This window comes from Thyridium curvatum (genome assembly GCF_004353045.1).
Source record: "Thyridium curvatum strain D216 chromosome Unknown NODE_29_length_410198_cov_82.451705, whole genome shotgun sequence".
Classification (NCBI taxonomy): Eukaryota; Fungi; Ascomycota; class Sordariomycetes; order Thyridiales; family Thyridiaceae; genus Thyridium; species Thyridium curvatum.
The window spans coordinates 179,190-196,343 of NW_022156784.1; the positions used below are offsets into that span (position 1 = coordinate 179,190).

At 57.4% G+C, this 17,154-nt stretch overlaps 4 protein-coding genes across 4 annotated transcripts; 1 reads left to right on the plus strand and 3 right to left on the minus strand.

Moving 5' to 3' along the window:
* Positions 1-6,163: 6,163 nt before the first annotated feature.
* E0L32_005527 (uncharacterized protein) lies at positions 6,164-7,366 on the plus strand (the record flags this gene model as incomplete). Its single annotated transcript, XM_031140059.1, has 2 exons — positions 6,164-6,235; positions 6,305-7,366. 2 exons carry the CDS (start codon positions 6,164-6,166, stop codon positions 7,364-7,366), a joined length of 1,134 nt encoding a protein of 377 aa, XP_030996042.1.
* Positions 7,367-8,268: 902 nt separating this feature from the next.
* On the minus strand, positions 8,269-10,995 carry E0L32_005528 (uncharacterized protein; the record flags this gene model as incomplete). The annotated part of the gene is made up of 2 exons (XM_031140060.1): positions 8,269-9,818; positions 9,954-10,995. The coding sequence occupies 2 exons, from the start codon at positions 10,993-10,995 to the stop codon at positions 8,269-8,271; spliced, it is 2,592 nt and encodes an 863-aa protein (XP_030996043.1).
* Positions 10,996-12,253: 1,258 nt separating this feature from the next.
* On the minus strand, positions 12,254-14,074 carry E0L32_005529 (uncharacterized protein; the record flags this gene model as incomplete). The annotated part of the gene is made up of 3 exons (XM_031140061.1): positions 12,254-13,043; positions 13,117-13,181; positions 13,775-14,074. The coding sequence occupies 3 exons, from the start codon at positions 14,072-14,074 to the stop codon at positions 12,254-12,256; spliced, it is 1,155 nt and encodes a 384-aa protein (XP_030996044.1).
* Positions 14,075-14,783: 709 nt separating this feature from the next.
* Positions 14,784-16,589, minus strand: E0L32_005530 (uncharacterized protein; the record flags this gene model as incomplete). The annotated part of the gene is made up of 5 exons (XM_031140062.1): positions 14,784-14,873; positions 14,952-15,762; positions 15,816-16,006; positions 16,066-16,509; positions 16,587-16,589. The coding sequence occupies 5 exons, from the start codon at positions 16,587-16,589 to the stop codon at positions 14,784-14,786; spliced, it is 1,539 nt and encodes a 512-aa protein (XP_030996045.1).
* Positions 16,590-17,154: the final 565 nt, after the last annotated feature.

Consider the following 17,154-nt stretch of genomic DNA (forward strand, 5'->3'; position numbering starts at 1 on the left):
CCCGCCAGAACACTAGGAACACTACCTATTGTGCAGCATGCCGGACCGACATTACGTTGCCGCTTTTAGTGGCGGAAGAGGACGAGCATGGGCCGACTCCCGTGAACTGAACTGTCAAATGGGACGGACCATCGGCCGACCTAACCTTGGAAGCGGGGACGATGGTGTCGGGGTTGCGTCAATCTTATTAAGATTGGGCTCTGGCTGTTGCCAGGAAATGCCCTGCTCCCCGGCGTGACTGAGGTGAGACCTCCCAGCCATGCCTTGTGACGACATCGTCCGGCGCTGCCGAGATTAAAACTCTACTTCAGCGCCCTGCTGTGCTGCAGGGAAGGGTCCCTCCTGTAGAACAGGTAGGCAATTTCCGAACGCTGAATGAAACCTGTCATTATTGTCGGCCATGCATCAGGACGAATGAGGCAGGAGGGTCGGCTAACGGGGAACAAGTCACGACATTACTTGCCCGTCGTCGTAGCCTCTGGATCGCCAAGGACTGGTTACTGTACGCGAGGAATGCTCATGTGGTGCAGTATTCAGTGGCGCTCAGAGACAGATGCTCCCTGGTCTAGGTAGAAGCCAAGTAGAGCGTACCTAACTTGCGGCCCTCGCTTGACGTATGAACCAGGAAAGTTTAAGCAAGCCATAGCGAGATTGGCGAGTGCTCATGGCCAGGTAGACTCGGCATCGAAGATGAAAAGGGCGGCGAGGGGATGGGGAACTCCAGTCATTCTCAGTGGTGTACTCCGTAGATGTGTTGGGTTGTTGCATGATCAGAGACCAGCTTCAGCCGCATAGCCTTGTCGGGTCCTCTTGCCCCCTCTACAGGTCCACCGAAGTGGGCTTTGCTGCCACCTGATCCTGGCCGGTCCATCTGGTGACGATATTAGGCCGTGCTTCGTAGATCGATTCCGTGGACTGATCAATTGATGTTCTGTGCGCTGAGGTTGCGGTGTCCGTGTCACACCAGTCAGCTTGCTAATTCTGGCAATTGACCGCCGCTGTGGCTTGAAGCGTAAGGATGTGGGGTGTATCCGAAGCGGGAAATGTTGGGCCCCTTGGCTTTTAGGGGCTTGTTAGAGCCACTCAGGAGGCCCTCGAGTCCCCATGTGGCTCAGATGTTCTAGACCGCGGGCGCGGCCGATGCCCCATCCTTGGCCAAGCCGTTGCCTCTGACTCGCCAGTGTCTTGGAAGAGAAACCAACAACATATTTCCTGATTTCCTCCGTGCTTCCGGTTGTCCTGCTAAAATGCTCTCCACACACACCCTACCTCCCTCTACATACGAGCGAGCACGTTACGAAGCACAGAGTACGGAGTAGTCACATTTCGTGGCTCAAGGGGTCCTGAGGCGCAGCCACCATGGATACCAGATAGGTAGGTACCACACCACACCGACGCCAGACAAGGGGATTCCGGTCGCCACCTTTTAGCCGCCCGTTCACGGGCACTAGATCACGACCGACCGCCGGAGGTGGTGTCCTGAAGCGGGATAAAACAAAACAGAAAAAGTTTTCCGTCTTCATGGCGTAGGGTGCTATCAACGAGACCACGAGGGGCATGCGATGGCCGGGAGCGCTCGTCGAGATCGGTCTGACTGCCGCTGTCGCCCACGATCGGTAGTAATTGGGACGGATCGAAGTGGTAGCAAGTGTTCCGAGTCGGAGCCACCGTTACCTGCCAGTCTTGGAAAGCAGGGAACGAGCACGCCAACCACGGACCAAGAAGGCAAGGCCAACTTGGCAGCGCTGTGATGGCTTGAGGAGGCGGTCAGTCGGCCACTGATGCGGCTGGCGTCCGGAATGCCATCAGAAACGCGCACCATCGCACTTCATACCGACATGCGAGGTGAAACAGTGTGCCTTAGTCTCATGCACCCCTATCCCAGACGACTGGGAAGGTGCTCGGGAAGAATTGCTATTGGGCGCATCATGAACGCGCACCATCACCCGCTAAATTCTCGCGTGGCCCCCCTGTTGAGGGCTCCAGTGAACCCGCCTGTTCCGGCTGTCTCCTTGTCGAAGATTTGCGCACGCCATGGGAGATCGTCGACCGGGGAGCGCTTCCGGCTGTCCCTTGACCTACCTACACTTGGCCTGCACCATTGCCTTGGATATGCCGCATTTTTGTTGCTGTGGCCCTGCATGCCTTTCAGCTCGTATCTTCGACACGCAAGGGAGAAGCGCTTGACAGAGTTTGGCGTAGAGCTTCCTGCTGCCCAGAAGTTGTATCCACACAACTATGTCATCACCAAGCATGAAAGCGGGGAGGTTCCGACGGCTTTGCCGAACCTCTCTTCTCCCTCTCTCACCTCACACTTCTTTTTTTTTCCCCCCAAGTCGCTGCCGACAAGGCCGAGTTACGGGGCGGGAGCTGGCTCATCTGCCGCTCTTGGCGCGAGTCCTTCGGGGACGACCGCGAAAAGCAATGACGAAATGCTCTCCGCCCTTTCTCGATGGAACTTCGTCCCCGAGCATGCCAGATGTCGCGCAGGATCGCTGCAACATATGGCTCTCCTGTATGTGATCGTGTGCACGGTGAGTGCCAGGTCCATTCGTCGCAATGAGTACCAAGCATCCTGGCGTGCCGCGACGCCTCTCTAGCGACGTGGCCCGCTCTACGGACTCGCCTAAACAAGCCTTGAAGGTTGCGAATATCCACATGGTGCAGCGTAGAGGTGTAGCGATTGCACAAAACGGTAATATGGCTTGCGGTGACAGGTGGTGTTGGCCGAATTTTAGGAAAAAAAGCCAAGACCTACTGAGGTTCCCCACGGCAGGAGAAGCTAGGCAAGTAGAGGCTAATAGCCGAAGAGTTGTTGGGCGGGTCTCTGGCAGGGTTTTCCAGGGCTAGCCAGGTGTGGGATGGGCCGTCAGTCAGTCAGGGTCAGGCAGTCAGTTGGTTCGAAGGAACCTTTGGAAGGTTCCTTCTCTCCAGGGCTGTTTGTTGTTCTTGCAGCTCTCTCAATTGCTCCTTCCAGTTCTCTTCAATATTGCTCGAGGTTGTACGGAGCAGGGAGGCACCTTTAGAGTATGAATGTGATGGTGACTGATTCAAACCACCACTCCTGTAATTCTGCTCCTCAATTGATCCCTCATTGATCTGTGGGCGACATTGGTCGTCGTAATTGTTGTTGATGATGTCTGCCATCTCGTTTGTTCACTTGCAGCACTCCGTACAGCAGCAGCTGGAAACATCCCTGGGCAGATCTCCACCACACCCTACAAAAGACTTGCTCCAGGCCGGTCCATGGCCGGTTCTCCAGTCCCCCAGGCACGCTCTCAGCGTCACCATCATGAAGTACCCGTCTCGGCTTTTCACGCATTGAGCTTAGCCGCCTCTGACCTGTCATATTTTTTTTTTGCCAGCCTTTGCGGCAACCTCGAGTCCTCCCACCCACAGCCCTCGAATTGCGACATCCCTTTCATACGGCCGTGATGGCGACCACGAGGCCGCGAGTCCAAAGAGTCCAGGCCCGAGCATAGCCCCCCAGAGGGCCTCTCCTCGTCCCGCTTTGTAATCTCGGTCTCGTCTTGTTCCCCGCGATCTGGATCACCCGTCCCATGCCGGAACGCCTTGGGGAAAAGCAAAGTCGGCGTGTGTCTAGAAGCAGCTCTGGAGAGTCCATTGCAATGTGGTTGGTCCTGAGCACGGCTCGCCTTTCCCCTTGACCAAGATCAGGGTGATCTCGGTTCGTGTTACCCAGGCAATCTGAACCCCAGGCCAGCCCTCTCGACGCTCACGCAAGCCATCGCGCAATGGGCCGATCGATATCCAGGCTCTCGGGACCGTCGATCGCGGGAAACGGCGAACAGTTCTTTCGGACCGGCGTCAGGATATTCGTCATCTCCGTCTCGGCTGGCACCTCGCCACTTCTCCTCACCTCCGTTTGTAGGGCAAGGTGCTTCCTGGCATGCTTCATTGTTGCTCTACATCGTCGTGTGTCGTCAGTGTCGTTTTCACTTGCCATTATTTCCGATCCTTACCAAGGTCCGCTCGGGTGAGCTAGGCATTGGGCCGGCTTGAGCGGACCTTGGAGGGACCATGTGGCTCCCTGGAACCGCCGCTTGGAATCCCTGTTTCACTCCCCACCTCTTCAGCTTTCTTGTTTTCTCTCCATTCCTTGTCGTTCATTTCATTACGCACTGCTTGGCTCCTCTCCTTTAGGCTTGCATGTACTTATACGGAGTACGTCTTGTCCGTACGGAAGAGTGTTCGTGCAGTAAGTACTCCTGCACGCCATCGGCACTGTCGGCCCATGGACCATTCCCTTTCGAGTGTTTGCTGTTTCTGCATCTCGATTGTCCTAGTTCTGAGTGTCATAGACCAAGAAAGAACGCAAAGTATGCACGGAGGGGTTAGGAACGCCTCCGACCCCCCCTTGCCCGAGAGGGTAACCACCCGAGCCTATTCTTTACCTTCACCTGTGATCTTCTTTGCTTGTTTTGGGCGCCGCAATTACAGGCATATGCAAGAGAGACCCTGTGGCTGAATTTGCTGAACCTGGCCGTAATGTCGATTGGTGCGAGTACGGCCTCCAGTGCCTGTGACAGTGGTGGAGGGGTTTGAGAGTCTGGACTCTGGACCCTTCCTGTCATCTTACTGACGTGCATATTTCATATCCACACATCCATGTTCATGTGCAGAAAAGCTCCTAACCAGTCATCGACTTGCCGTGCCTGTCCATGGCCGCCGACTCGCAATTTGCCGAGCCTACAATGCCAGCTAAGACCAGCCACCAGCACTCAGTACACCACACGACAGGCTTGCCAATTCGGTCTTTAGTGCGTGGGCCGGCGCCCGAAATGGGGTGGGAAGGGTAAGTACGGAGTAAGAGGAACAAAGAAGGAAAAGAGAAGAGAAAAAACGACACCGCTTCCCACAGGGTCCCTGTAGCGGGTGTCACTCCGGAGGCCAGGTGGTGTTGCAGGGTTCAGGGATGCAAAAAAAAAACCCGTCCCAAGCTACTGGTTCCAGCTAAGGCAGGCTGAAATCCACGCGCACCTCGGCGTTTCCCACAGGGATCATCATTGTAAGTACCTTACTTCCATCCACTTGGCTGACACCTTTGATACTACTCCGTACAGCTAGTTGCTTGTTTGTCAGTTAACCTGCTCAAGTCCAGTCAACATGAGCCACTCGCATCATCTGGCTGCACATGCAGGCCTCTCTGCCTCCGGCTGTGCCTGTGCCTGTGCCTCTGCTCTGCTCTACATTGCTTTGGCCTACCTTTACGGAGTAGCTGAACCCCCTTCACACACACACACATACACACACACACACAATCCTTGCCCTCCCCGTTCCCCCCCGGATCCCTGTCGTGGCTCGACCTGCCCCATTCTGACATCGACTTGGTCTTGTTTGCTCGTCGACCACGACTGCCTCTCTCCCTCCCACCGGCGTGTTAGTCTCGTCCCTCCCTCGATAGCGCCGGGACAGCACATGGCCTGCTACCCACCATGACATGGCAGACCAGTCTGTCTAGGGTAATACGCCGTCTGCAGTCCCAGACATCTGGTTCATGGTCCCGCCACACGATCCTCTTGTTCGCATCAGGGCGTTCCTCCCTCGTCTCGCATGCTAGTCAGGCCGGTCCTGCATGGTGTGGTGCCCTCTGTCATGGCGTGCCCGCAAACTCGTCATGGTGGTGTGTCGAGCTCATGTGCGTGCCATGTTGTATGTACTTCCGTACTTTGTTGTTGCCCGTTGTCAACCTTGGAAGCTTCCGCGTCCGCGCCGACCTACTTCCCTCGTCACTGACTAAAAGCCGGCCGGTGGGCCATGGCATGCAGCAGCGCCTTTACCGCCCAATTTATTGTCTCGAGCACCTCAAATCCCGAAACTTGGACTTTCTTCTTGCGTCTACCTCATCTGCCCCGTATGATGCCCAGCGCCCGGGCCCATATAGCTCTGAGATCTCTCCCTCGTTGCCATCCGAGGCTCCTTGGCCGCTGACCTTCTCGTTGGAAGGAGCTTCTTCTTTAAACGAGACACTTCCCGCGAATCCCAAGTGGAACTGTCTTGTGACTTGCCGACTAACACACTTGCACACATGTCGATCCTACAATCGTAGCCTACGACAGCACCAGCAAAGCCAAAAACCTCCTGTTGGATCACTCGCTAGCTGTATCCGAGGCTGCTGAGACACACAATCCTCCAGTTCTCCATGAAACCTCCTCCGAGCTCGACGGCGGGCCCAGAGCCGCCGCCAGGGAGCTCGTCTCCAGCTCGAGTTTTTGTAAGCCCATACCCGCTACTCTCTTGCCTGAGTTGTCAGCTACCCGAGTTATTTCTAACCTCTTGGCAGCACCTCTTTGGCAAGCTCCCAGTCGAGCTCCGGCTGCGAATATGGACTCTCAACCTCCCCGAAACCCGCGTACTACCCATCAGATGCGGTGACGCACTGACGTCTCCAGCGCCATCTCCACCTCTGCGGCCATCCTCCACACAGCCATCCTCGACAGCCTCCTCCTCCTCTGCCTCGCTGTCACCCTTCACCTCGGGACCTGTGTCACCACCACTTGCACTACCAGTACCACCACCGCCGCCACCGGGACCCCCATGCCGCTGCACCTGCTCCTCGCCAATTCCGACGAACCTGCACGTCTGCCAAGAGTCCCGCGAGGACGCCCTGCGCCACTACCGCCTCGCCTTCGGCATCGCCCGCCAGCCGCCCCGCATATTCTTCGATCCGGAGCGGGACGTGCTCTACTTCGGGCCCCGCGACGGCTACATGGCCTCCGAGGCCCAGTTCCGTACCGTGCTCGCCCTCGCGCGGCCCGAGGACCTCGCCCTGGTGCGGCGCCTCGCCCTCAACGACGCCCTCTTCTGGGCCGACGCCGCCGCCGCGCCGCGCTCGTACCACAGCGCCGTGGCCGCCAGCCTGACGGTTGAGGTGCTGCGGCAGGTGCGCCGGCGCCTGCCGGGCCTGCGGGAGCTCATCTTTGTGCCGCGCGACGGCAACCCAGTCTACAGCGGCGAGGCGGCGCTCGTGGAGCCGCCGGTCGAGCAGCCGCGCCTCGCAAACCAGATCCGGGTGGCCATGGCCAATGTCACACAGCAGTTTCCCGAATGGGAACCGCCAGAGTGGAGCATCATGTCGCTCAGCTCGTCGTCCGACGCGCCGGCTTTTGCCCCGAGCCCCGAGGCCGTCCAGATGGATGGCGAGATGCAAGGCGGCTTGGCCGGCGCAGACGCTGCTCCAGATGTGTATGCAAGTTTAAGAGAGGATGACCGGAGCTGTGGTACCAGTCCGCAGACGTCAACGACGACGGACCTCGACGGACCCAGACCCCTCGAGATCCGCACTAATGATAATGAAAACGAGCAAGAACCCGAGGGGCTTGGAGATAACGGCCCCACGAAATGATGAGGACTCGATGTGTGGAGGAAACGTACTTAGGACGTGTGCCGGAAGGGCAGACTATCAACTTGGCGGTGGAAGAGAAACCATGATAGACTGGAAGGAGATATTTTAGGGGGGAAGTCTTGACTCGAGGCATATTGACTTTTTATCTTGTTTGGAGGCCCTCTCGCATGCATATATACCCCAGGGCGGCCAACTAGACTCTCCTACAGGAGGGAGCATATAGCGATTCTTGTTTTTCTTTTCAGTTCATGACACACGATTGATGATGGCATAGACGGGCTTAATACACGAACGAGGTTTTGGTATTCGTTTGGCTTTGTGTCTTTAACATGAGCATTTTGTATATGTGCGTCTGTATGCGTTCACGGTGCGTGAGACAATGCTGTGTGATGTCCGGTAATTGTGCACTTGTGTATGATGGGAGTGGCAATCTCATATTCAGTCGCGATGGGGTCAATATCTGGAAGCTAGACTGTTCACCAGACATGTAGATAAACATGTATACGTGCGGATGTGGCAGATGTATGAAGACCAGCTCGATATTACATGTGTACATCTGCCGTGAATACATCCCTCCAGTAAGGCGATGAATTGTCATTTTTGCAATGCCCAGAGGCAATAATTCTACATATGCTCCCATGAAACAACTCCGAAATATGCAACAACAAAGCCAGCGGCCACCGCGCGAGCAGCATAGCGTGTGCCGGGATCTCCGGACCACCCACCAAAACATCTAATATCGAAGTCCCTCCTCCATCCAGGACTCCTCCCCGTCCTCCCATCCTTCCTTCCTTCCTTCCTTTCAATACACTCCCTCGTATGACTCGAGATCGCAAGAGTATGAATAATAAAAAACAAAGAAAATATGCAGATAATGAAAACAGAGCCGCCACCCCGCACACTCAGCCTTTCCTATCGGCGGCGGCCGCAGCGGGCCCGAGGCCGATCCCCTTGCGCCGGCCCCGGACGACCGCCTCGAGCGCCCTGCCCACGGCGCCGAGGTCGCCCAGCAGCGTGATGTGCCCGCGGTCCGAGCTCACGCGGCCCCCGCGCACGAGGTCATACCCGTCGGGCACCATGGCCTCCTTGGCGAGGACGACGCCGTCGCCGGACCGGAAGCCGAGGTCGTCGTAGGCCTCGGGCCCGGCGATGGCCGCGCGGGAGGGCACGCGCGCGGCGTAGACGGTCGGGGTGTCCTTGCCGTAGATGACGGCCAGGGGCGGGTAGGCGTTGGCGGCCGTCAGGCGGCGGTCGTGGGCCGTCTCGGCGCGGAAGCGCTTCGTGTCGGCGAGGACGCGCGTCAGGTAGGCTATGTTCCTGTCGCGCTGGGTCGGGGAGGGCGGCGGCGGCGGCGGCGAGGCGTACGCCGAGGAGTCCTGCATCTGCGGGGCGAGGGTGCGGTCTTTGTGGTTGTTGTTGCTGTTGTTGTGGAGGAACGTGGTGGTGTCGGAAGAGGAGGCGGCAGGTTTACGTATGGACTCGGTGGTGACGGAGCGCGGCCGGAGGGGGAAGGTGGAGGACAGGTCGAGCAGGGTGCCGAAGGTGCTGGAGCGCTTGGAGGAGAGGGTCCCTGCGGCGTTGGTGCCGACGTCGGCGTCGGAGGAGGTCGGGGGGTCGAGGCACGGGGAGAAGCGGTACTTGATCCAGTCGTTGATATCGTAAAAGTCCACCGGGTACTCCTCCTTGGTCTCCTTGTTGATGAAGCAGAAGCCGTCCTCGGGCAGGAAGACGAAGCTCGTGCGCAGGGTGAAGTTGACCTGGGCCGTCAGGACCTTCTCGTTGAGCAGGACGGCGTCGCCGTTGCGGATGGGGCCCAGGATGTTGACGCAGCGCTGGGGCGTGCCGGCGTAGACGACGCCCGAGAACAGCTCGGGCCGCTGGTTGACGGCGTGGCGGGTGATGAGGCCGCCCAGGCTGTGGGCGATGACGAGCGCGCCCCTCCTCGGCGCGGGGGTGCCGGGCCTGTTGGACGGCAGCTTCTCGAGAAACTCGACCAGCTTCCGCGACAGGAGGTGCGGGCTCAGCCTCCAGTCGTACCCGTAGTCGTGCACCCGCAGCTTGCCGGAGCGGGCGTTGTCGCAGTCTCGCAGCTTCTTGAACAGCCGGCGCGAGATGTCGACGGGGCCGATGTGCTGCAGCATGCCGGAGGGGTAAATGGTCTTCTCCATGTTCTCCTCGTCTGCCGGGTCGAGGCCGACCTCCATGTTGACCTTCCGGATGTTGAGTCCGACCTTGACGGGGACCCATAGTTGCCGGTGCGGAGGCTCGGCAGATCTGAGGATCGAGCCTCTGTAGCCCCCGAGCACGACGATGTCGCCCTCGAGAGTGTCCAGGACCTGGTCAAGTAGAGACGTCGCCGGCCGGGACATGACCTGGCTCTTGAGATCCCCTTTGGGGATGCCGGAGCTCATAGGCGCCGGGCCGTCCAGACCAGGACTCCTTGGGAAAATGTCTACAGCACATTAGTATTATGCCGGCAGCGATGGAAATAAGTTTTCCGATAGCCAATGATGCATGGAGCACATGGGTTGAGGAAAGGGAGATGTCATCAACAGCAAAACAGAATGAGAGAAGCTTTGAAACGTACTTGGCATGGGCGGCATCTTGAAAGTCGGCCTCTCAGGGAAACTATCCTTGATGGCCTTGAACCTCGAGTTGACCTGTTCGCGGATGTTTTCGAAACGTGCGTCGTCCCCAAACGAGGACACCCTGGACAGCGAGTGGTACAGCAGGGAGTCGTCAGACGGCGACTTGTGCAATGTCAAGGACCGCCTGGACGCCTCGGGTAGGCTCGCAAGCACGGTGGCGGGTTGCCCCTGCGCCACCGCTGGCCGGGACCCGACCGGAATGGCCACGGAGGCGGGCCGGACCTGCGCCGACGAATTCCGGGTCCTGATCGCGGGCGAGGCCGATCGCATCGGCGATTGGGCCCCGGTGGCCTTGGGGGACGAGGAGCTGGAGGAGAAGAACGACGGCGTCGGGAAGCTGGACATGAGGCCGCTCGGGATGGATATCGACGGGAGGGCCTTGGACAGCCTCCTCAGGGCCTCCTGCCCGACCGAAGACGACCGGCGGGGCCTGCTGCTGCTCTGGCCAAAGACGCCGGCGAGGGCGGGCTTGGCATTGCCGGGCCCAGCAACGACCAACTCCTTCGGTCCGGCGTGCCACGGCGTAGGCAGGACGGCTTCGAATTCGTATGCCGAGGGCGTGGAATCGAGATGCAAGTTGGCGACATCTGGCTTCCGGGGATGGTCCGGTGCTGAGATCGGCGCTGGTGGTTCTGCAGGGACCGGCGGCTTGGCTGCAGGTGCCGGAGCCGCTTCGTCTGAACCACCAAAGAAACCGTCGATCAGTTCGTCCATGGCGGCCACCTTCTCGGCAGCCGGCGTCTTGGGCGAGGTCAGACGCGTGGCTGCGCGGCTGATGGAGGGCTGGATGAAGGATTGGGCATCCTCCCGGTCTCCGTAGAGCTGCTCCTCCTCCTCCTCCTCGTCGTCGTCGTCGTCGCCCGTGCTGCCGGAGCCTTCCGTGGCTTCCGACTCATGTGAATCCGGAGTCCCGGGACTTGGCAGGACTGGCTCCTGAATTTCATGCCGTGCCATGGACGTGGGCACGACACTCGTAGCCATGGTTACCTATGCATATGCCGCTTGCTGAAATGACGAACCAAGAGATAGAAACCAGTGGTAGGAGCGGTGCTGGGCGTATTTGACAGGTCGTTGGCCACGACGACCCAAGTAGCGTCGGGCGTCCCGGCTCAGCCGGATGTGTAAGTTGGAGTTAAAATGGGTAGCTCGAGAAATAGCGACTTTGGCGCCGCGTTGCAGCATTACTCGGGCATTGGGTTGCCAAAATGTCTAAAGAACAGACCAAAGAAAGGAACAAAAAGGGAGCCCTTCTCAATTGAGAGCCAAGATACTACCTAGGAAATTATTGTTTCTTTTTTGCGAGAGTAAGCACGAGAGATCCCTGGGCCTGCTGTGGACAGACGGGGGAGCACCGAGTAAGCAAGCATAGCCTCCCCTCCAGGCTTGTGAAAGCCACTTCGATCGCCAGTAACAACAAGTACCTCGAGTTGCTCCTCTAGGCATAGTAGCATTTGGTGTTAGCGGAGGAGGAAGAATCCGCCCTCGGACCAGCGCTAATTAGGACCACAATCACAGCTGACTCTGGTGGGATTTGGCCGAGATAAGGCTAGTCCTGTAAAGCACGTTGATGGAACTCAATTGCTTTTAGTAGTTGATACAAGTACGGCGGAGCTCAGCTTCGTCTTTGTGGTCATGGTTCATTGTCAAATCTCATTTCTCAGCAAGATGGATCACTCCTGAACAAGAAGGTCAAGAGTCGTCGTCAGCAGGAGCAGCTGCAACTCGACTCCATCCCTTCACTTCGCACCTTGTCTTGCTGGAAACAGGGGAGTCTTGACGTCATGAAGCTGGTTGTCCGGGGCTGCAATCCCCCTATTATGATTCGCTAATTGGGCCTTACTCGGCGCTGTTTTGGCTCAGCCCAAAGGGCCGGGGGGGCTGTTCAGCAGATCGGAAGCCTCAGAACAGGGGGCGCGGCCATCCATTGGATTACTTTGTAGTTACAGCTCGAACCCACAAAATCTTCACCATGCAGGGGTACATCACCACACAATATGGACCACGCATTTTCGTATTTCGTACTTGTACAGTCTTCGCAAACCGACCCGACTGGACGATCCTCCAGGCAGCCGCATTTCTTGCAGATCTGAGAAGGGGAGCTATTGTTTAGGGGGAAAAAATGGAACGAGGGGACCAACAGCACGGGATGCCCTGATTTCCAAGTGGCTTGGCATATGCATGTCGAAATGTAGGCGTCGTTGATCTTGACGGCATGAAAAGTCGAGATGAAGAGCTCGGCTCAGAGGCTCGCCTTGGGCGTCACGGAAAAGTCGCCCTCGATCTCCCGGATCTTGTCCGCCGACTTCTTCCACCCGGTCTCGGCCTCGAGCCGCGCCACGTACTCAAAGAGCCTGGGGTAGGTCGCCTGCGGCGTGCCCTTGTCCCAGGCGCCGAGCTCCTGCACCCGGCCCTTGCCCGCGAGCAGCGGGTAGCTCAGCACGATGTCGGCGGCCGTCAGGTGCTCGCCGCAGATGAACTTGCCGCCGCCACCGCCACCGCCGGGCGCCGTGGCCAGCATCTGCTCCAGCAGGGCGTAGTGGCGCTTGATGTTGGGCAGCACCACCATCGAGATGATCTTGTTGGCCGCCATGCCGGTGATAGGCCGCACGAAGAAGGGCACGGCGGGGCCCTTGAGCGCCGAGATGATCAGCGTCAGCCAGAGGTACGGCATCAGGCTGCCCTCGCTGTAGTACAGGATGTACTGGTACCGCATCCACTCCTCCGTCTCCCCGCCCACCCGGCCCTCCTGGCCCTCCTTCCACCGCCGCGGCACCAGGTCCCGGCCCTGGCCGTAGTGGTCGCACAGGTACTGGATGATGAAGCCGCTCTCCGCCAGCACGAACGGCTCCGCGCCGCCGGGGGGGCCCGCCGGCGTGACCGTCACCAGCGGCGACTTGCCGAGAGGGTGGATCTTCTCCAGCTCCGGCGGCGCCAGCATGGTCTTTTGCCGGTGATATATCTCCAGCTCGTAGGGCACGGACAGCTCCTCGAGCAGCCACAGGATGGCCTGCGCGCGGGAGCCGTTCAGCCTATTTGATACAGGTCAGTAGATGTCCAATTGCTTCAGCCACGCCGTGATGGGCACCCATGATGTCAACATACCAATGCAGCTTGATCTTTGCTTGCTCCTCGGTTGCCATGGCGTGGTGTAAGAGAAGGATGGAATTCTTTGGCAAAATGAATAGAAATGTAGTTAGAGCGGATTGAGTTTCTAACCAAGAGGCAAACCGTGGATGTACCACAGTGTCTATGCCATCATCGGGTCAGCCAAACAAGGAGTGTAGCACGTGTTAGACGAATGCGAAACCGAGGCGATTCTCGATGTTAGCCCGGTACTTCAGATTAAGGGCGCATCATAGCGGAGTCTGGATCGCCAGCTATGGAGATCTAAAGTAAAGCACTAGCATCATTTCCCCATCGTTCGAACCCTGCGCTTTCTTAACCCAACATGCCTCCTCGACTCCCATATCAAGAGATGAACCTGCTTCTCAACGAATACCGGAGCAACTGACAAACTACCCAAACGCCAAGCTCAGTAGTGTATGTGGCCAGATGTTGAGAATTGAGATCGTCTTGGCACTGGACCCTGATGAGATCAAAGGGCACCGCGCCCCGGCCAGTCCCATTCACCAACACCCATCGATCACGGTTTGCATTGCGCAGAGCAAGACACGAATCTGTGCCCGATGAGGCGCAAAATGCTTAGCAACAATACAATCCAAAAAGCTTGCAAGAGATAGTGTACTAATGGCAGACTTACCGCGCAAATTTCCAGCCACAGTGTGACCAATGCCTGGCGGAGGAACTTGAGATCATTCAAGAGAACAGTCTTTCGTGGTGCGTTCGGGAAGAGGGTATGCGTCAGCGGAACCAGAAGCCCGAAAACCAGGATGACTGCAGGATAAATCAGCCCTTCGACAAGCTGCAAGGTTGGTTCGTCTCCCGAGGTGAAGACTCCGATCAAGTCGGGGATGCCCAAGGATGCTTGGGTGCTGTAGCCCTGTCTGGCGAGTGCCATGGGCAGGCAGACTCCGGGTACCAATCCTCTGGAGTAGCCCATGATGCGGCGAGAGATCGAGGCAAGAAAGGTAGGCAGGTCGAAGATTTTCGTCAGAGACAGAAGCAGTGTCCGATGATCCAGCCTGGGTTGTCAGAGACGCAGGTTCCGCTCAGTCCCTTTTAAACATATCAAATCAAGAGTGATTGCCCTCTTGTGATGATGTGGGAACTGCATTTGTAGCTTTCTGGTATGAAGCAACGGTGTCTATTGCTTGATAAAGCCTGTTTGTATATCAAACGATCTTGAGCATTGCTCAAAACTTGCCCACGAGACACGTTTTTCATACCGTTTTTTACGCGGTCCATCATACAAACCCGCAGAGCAAACTGTCTTCTTGAACATGCCCCCAAGAAATCTTTGGTGTCTTCCAATGAGTGCTTCTGTTTGGTCAGGCGGAGCGCTTGTTGGTAGAGCCGGTATCACCATGGCACAGAGCTCCTGTAGCTGCTTGCTTCAAACGTGTCACTTTTTATGATGGTAACAAAGCAAATTTGTCCGGCTGTCCTTTTCGACCCATATCCGTGTCTATTTTTGGTAGCTGTCTACACTGCTATCGGAAAACAGCCTTCCTGCTCAGGATTGCAGCGTCGGACGAACCACAGTCCTATTGTGTTCGCAGTTCGGCATCCTTTATGTCATCATTAACATCAACTCATCGGCAAGCGAGGCCATGGCCTCTCCCATGCGGCGTCCCCCATCCGTGGCCAGATTATTCAATCAGGTAGGACTCGGCATGAGACTTGACCTCCTTCGAGAAAGTCACCTCCTCGTTCATTTCTACCAACTCCACAGATGTGACCTGGGTAGACATATGTTAGATGACCTGGACTTCGACATGGCGGCGGGGTGGCAGAGGACAAGCGGGGAAATAACTTACATCAATGTCGACATAGGGCGAACTCTTCGAGAAGCGAACTTGCATGGGGAAGAACTCGTTCTCGTCATCAGTCTGGGCCTCGAATTCGAATGATCCATTCGGGTTCTCGTCATCGACATTGCCGACTGACCACTCGAGGCTATCGCCCGAGACTTCGTAGGTCGCGTCGAAGCTCGAGACTACTGGCTCCACGCTCGAGTAGGGAATAACGACGCTGACGTCCTTGAGCGCGTCACCTCCCGTCAACTCGTACTCTACTGTCATGTTGCAATTGCCATCGGAGCCCTTGTTGACCCAGACGGTGAAGCTGATCGGCAACGCGCTGGAATCGTCCGTCTTTGGGGATGCTCGCCACCGGAGCACGGCGACGGTGTTGTTGACAGGGAAGCCCTGAGCATTGTTGCTCATCTGAATGACCTTGGAGCTGTTGAACTGGTTACGGTCAACCTTGGGGTGAGTCCGGAACTGAGCGCCGTGAGAGGGCTGGGCCTGCAAGTTCATCTTGATCTTCGTGAGAGAAGCATCCGACACGTGCAGATTCAAGTCTCCGCTGACAGAGAGCGAATTCAGGGCACCGTCTCTTGAGATCTTTGCCGAGATGGCCTCGGTGATGGTCACATGGATCGCATCGCGATCCAATGCTGTCGAGGCGCGGGGCGCAGCAGCGTGTTCGGCAACAGGAGTCGAAACGGCGGGCACCAGGGGTGTATCGTCGACTTCGGGGCCCATCTCGCCGCGGACCCTCTCAAACATATCTGTCGTCTTCGACTTCTTGCCGAGCTGCATGCCCTTTCCTTTGGGCGCAGTGAACCTGTGCAGAGGTTAGCTAGGACGCACACGTCATCCACTTCAAGGCCGACGCACTTGGACTTGTTCTTCTCGGCTTCATAGCTGTCGTATGTGTCGGTGACAGCAGGGCGGGTAGGCGGCGTGTAAGTCGGGTAGACAGGAGTGCGAGGGATGTTGCCACGTCCAGTCCTTGCCGACTCCTTGCGCTGCATCTCCAGCTGCTTGGCTTTCCTCTTGCGCTCCTCGGTGGCCTCCAACTCCTTGTTCTGCATGGGATTAGTCCGGATGCTTGTCTTGTGTACGGCACCGCGCCAGCCTTGCTTACCCGAGCAATAATCTCCTGGATCCGCTCCTCGTGACTCTCCATCTCCAAGAAGGTCTTGATCTGGCTCAGCGTCAGGTTCTCCCTGTAGCCCAGGGTGACGAGCTCGTCGAATGCGCTGAGAAGCTCGTAGGCATTGCGCACAATCTCCCTCTCGTCCAAGCTCTTGCACGTGCTAGTGACAACCTGAGCAAACAGGTGGAGCGAGTCGATGTCTTGAAGGATGTTGGACTGGCGGTTGGTGATGAGCACCATGTAGAGCTCGTCGAGGGGCTGGTACACGAAGCGGACGTTATCCTGCTCGACCGTGGTGTGCTGAGTGCCGCTATCGGCAAGCTTGGGGAACGAAGCCAGGAGCGCTTCTATTCTCGAACGGGGCATCTCGCGGAACTGCCTCGAGAGGACAGCTTTCCCTCCTCGGGTGCATATCGAGGCGGCGAGGACAACCTAGATAGGAGGGTAAGCGGTTAGTGGGGAGGGGCCAGCACAACAACCAAGCCAGCAGGACAATGAAGGCAGCATACCATCTTGATTGCAGAGACTCTGGGGCTATAGTATTGTGATTGGAGTCTGTACAGAGGAGCAGAGGGAATGATATGTTGCAGTCGCTCTGGTTGTATTGACACCTCTCTGTCTGCTCTTGGCGGAGGGACGGTCAAGTGCTTGCTAGAAGTGCTGGTGTCCTCATCCCCGAAATGTGGGCATGGTCTGTGCGCGAAGCTACTGGCTACCTTACCTAGCCAGGCCAGCTTGCCTCATCCCTGAATGCTCCCACACAGTGAGTTGAGCCTTGTGCCTAACGGAGGAAGCTAAACCTCAGGCGGCCAAATTGTTAGCGCCCAGCACGCACTTGCAGTGTCATTTTCGTGTCACAGCTGGAGCCTCCAAGCTCAGGCCTTCTTTGTCACCTCAATCCGCCTCCCGACGCGTTCATTGTTTCTCCCCAAATCAACGCTTCCTCCAACTACCACATCCACGTCTCATCACACCTTGAAAGTGTGCATCAGTTCTCTTGCCTTCCTTCTCGAAGGCTCTAGTGAATTTGTGTGCCGCTCTCAAGGCATATTCTGATCTCGTTACCCCGCTTGCCAG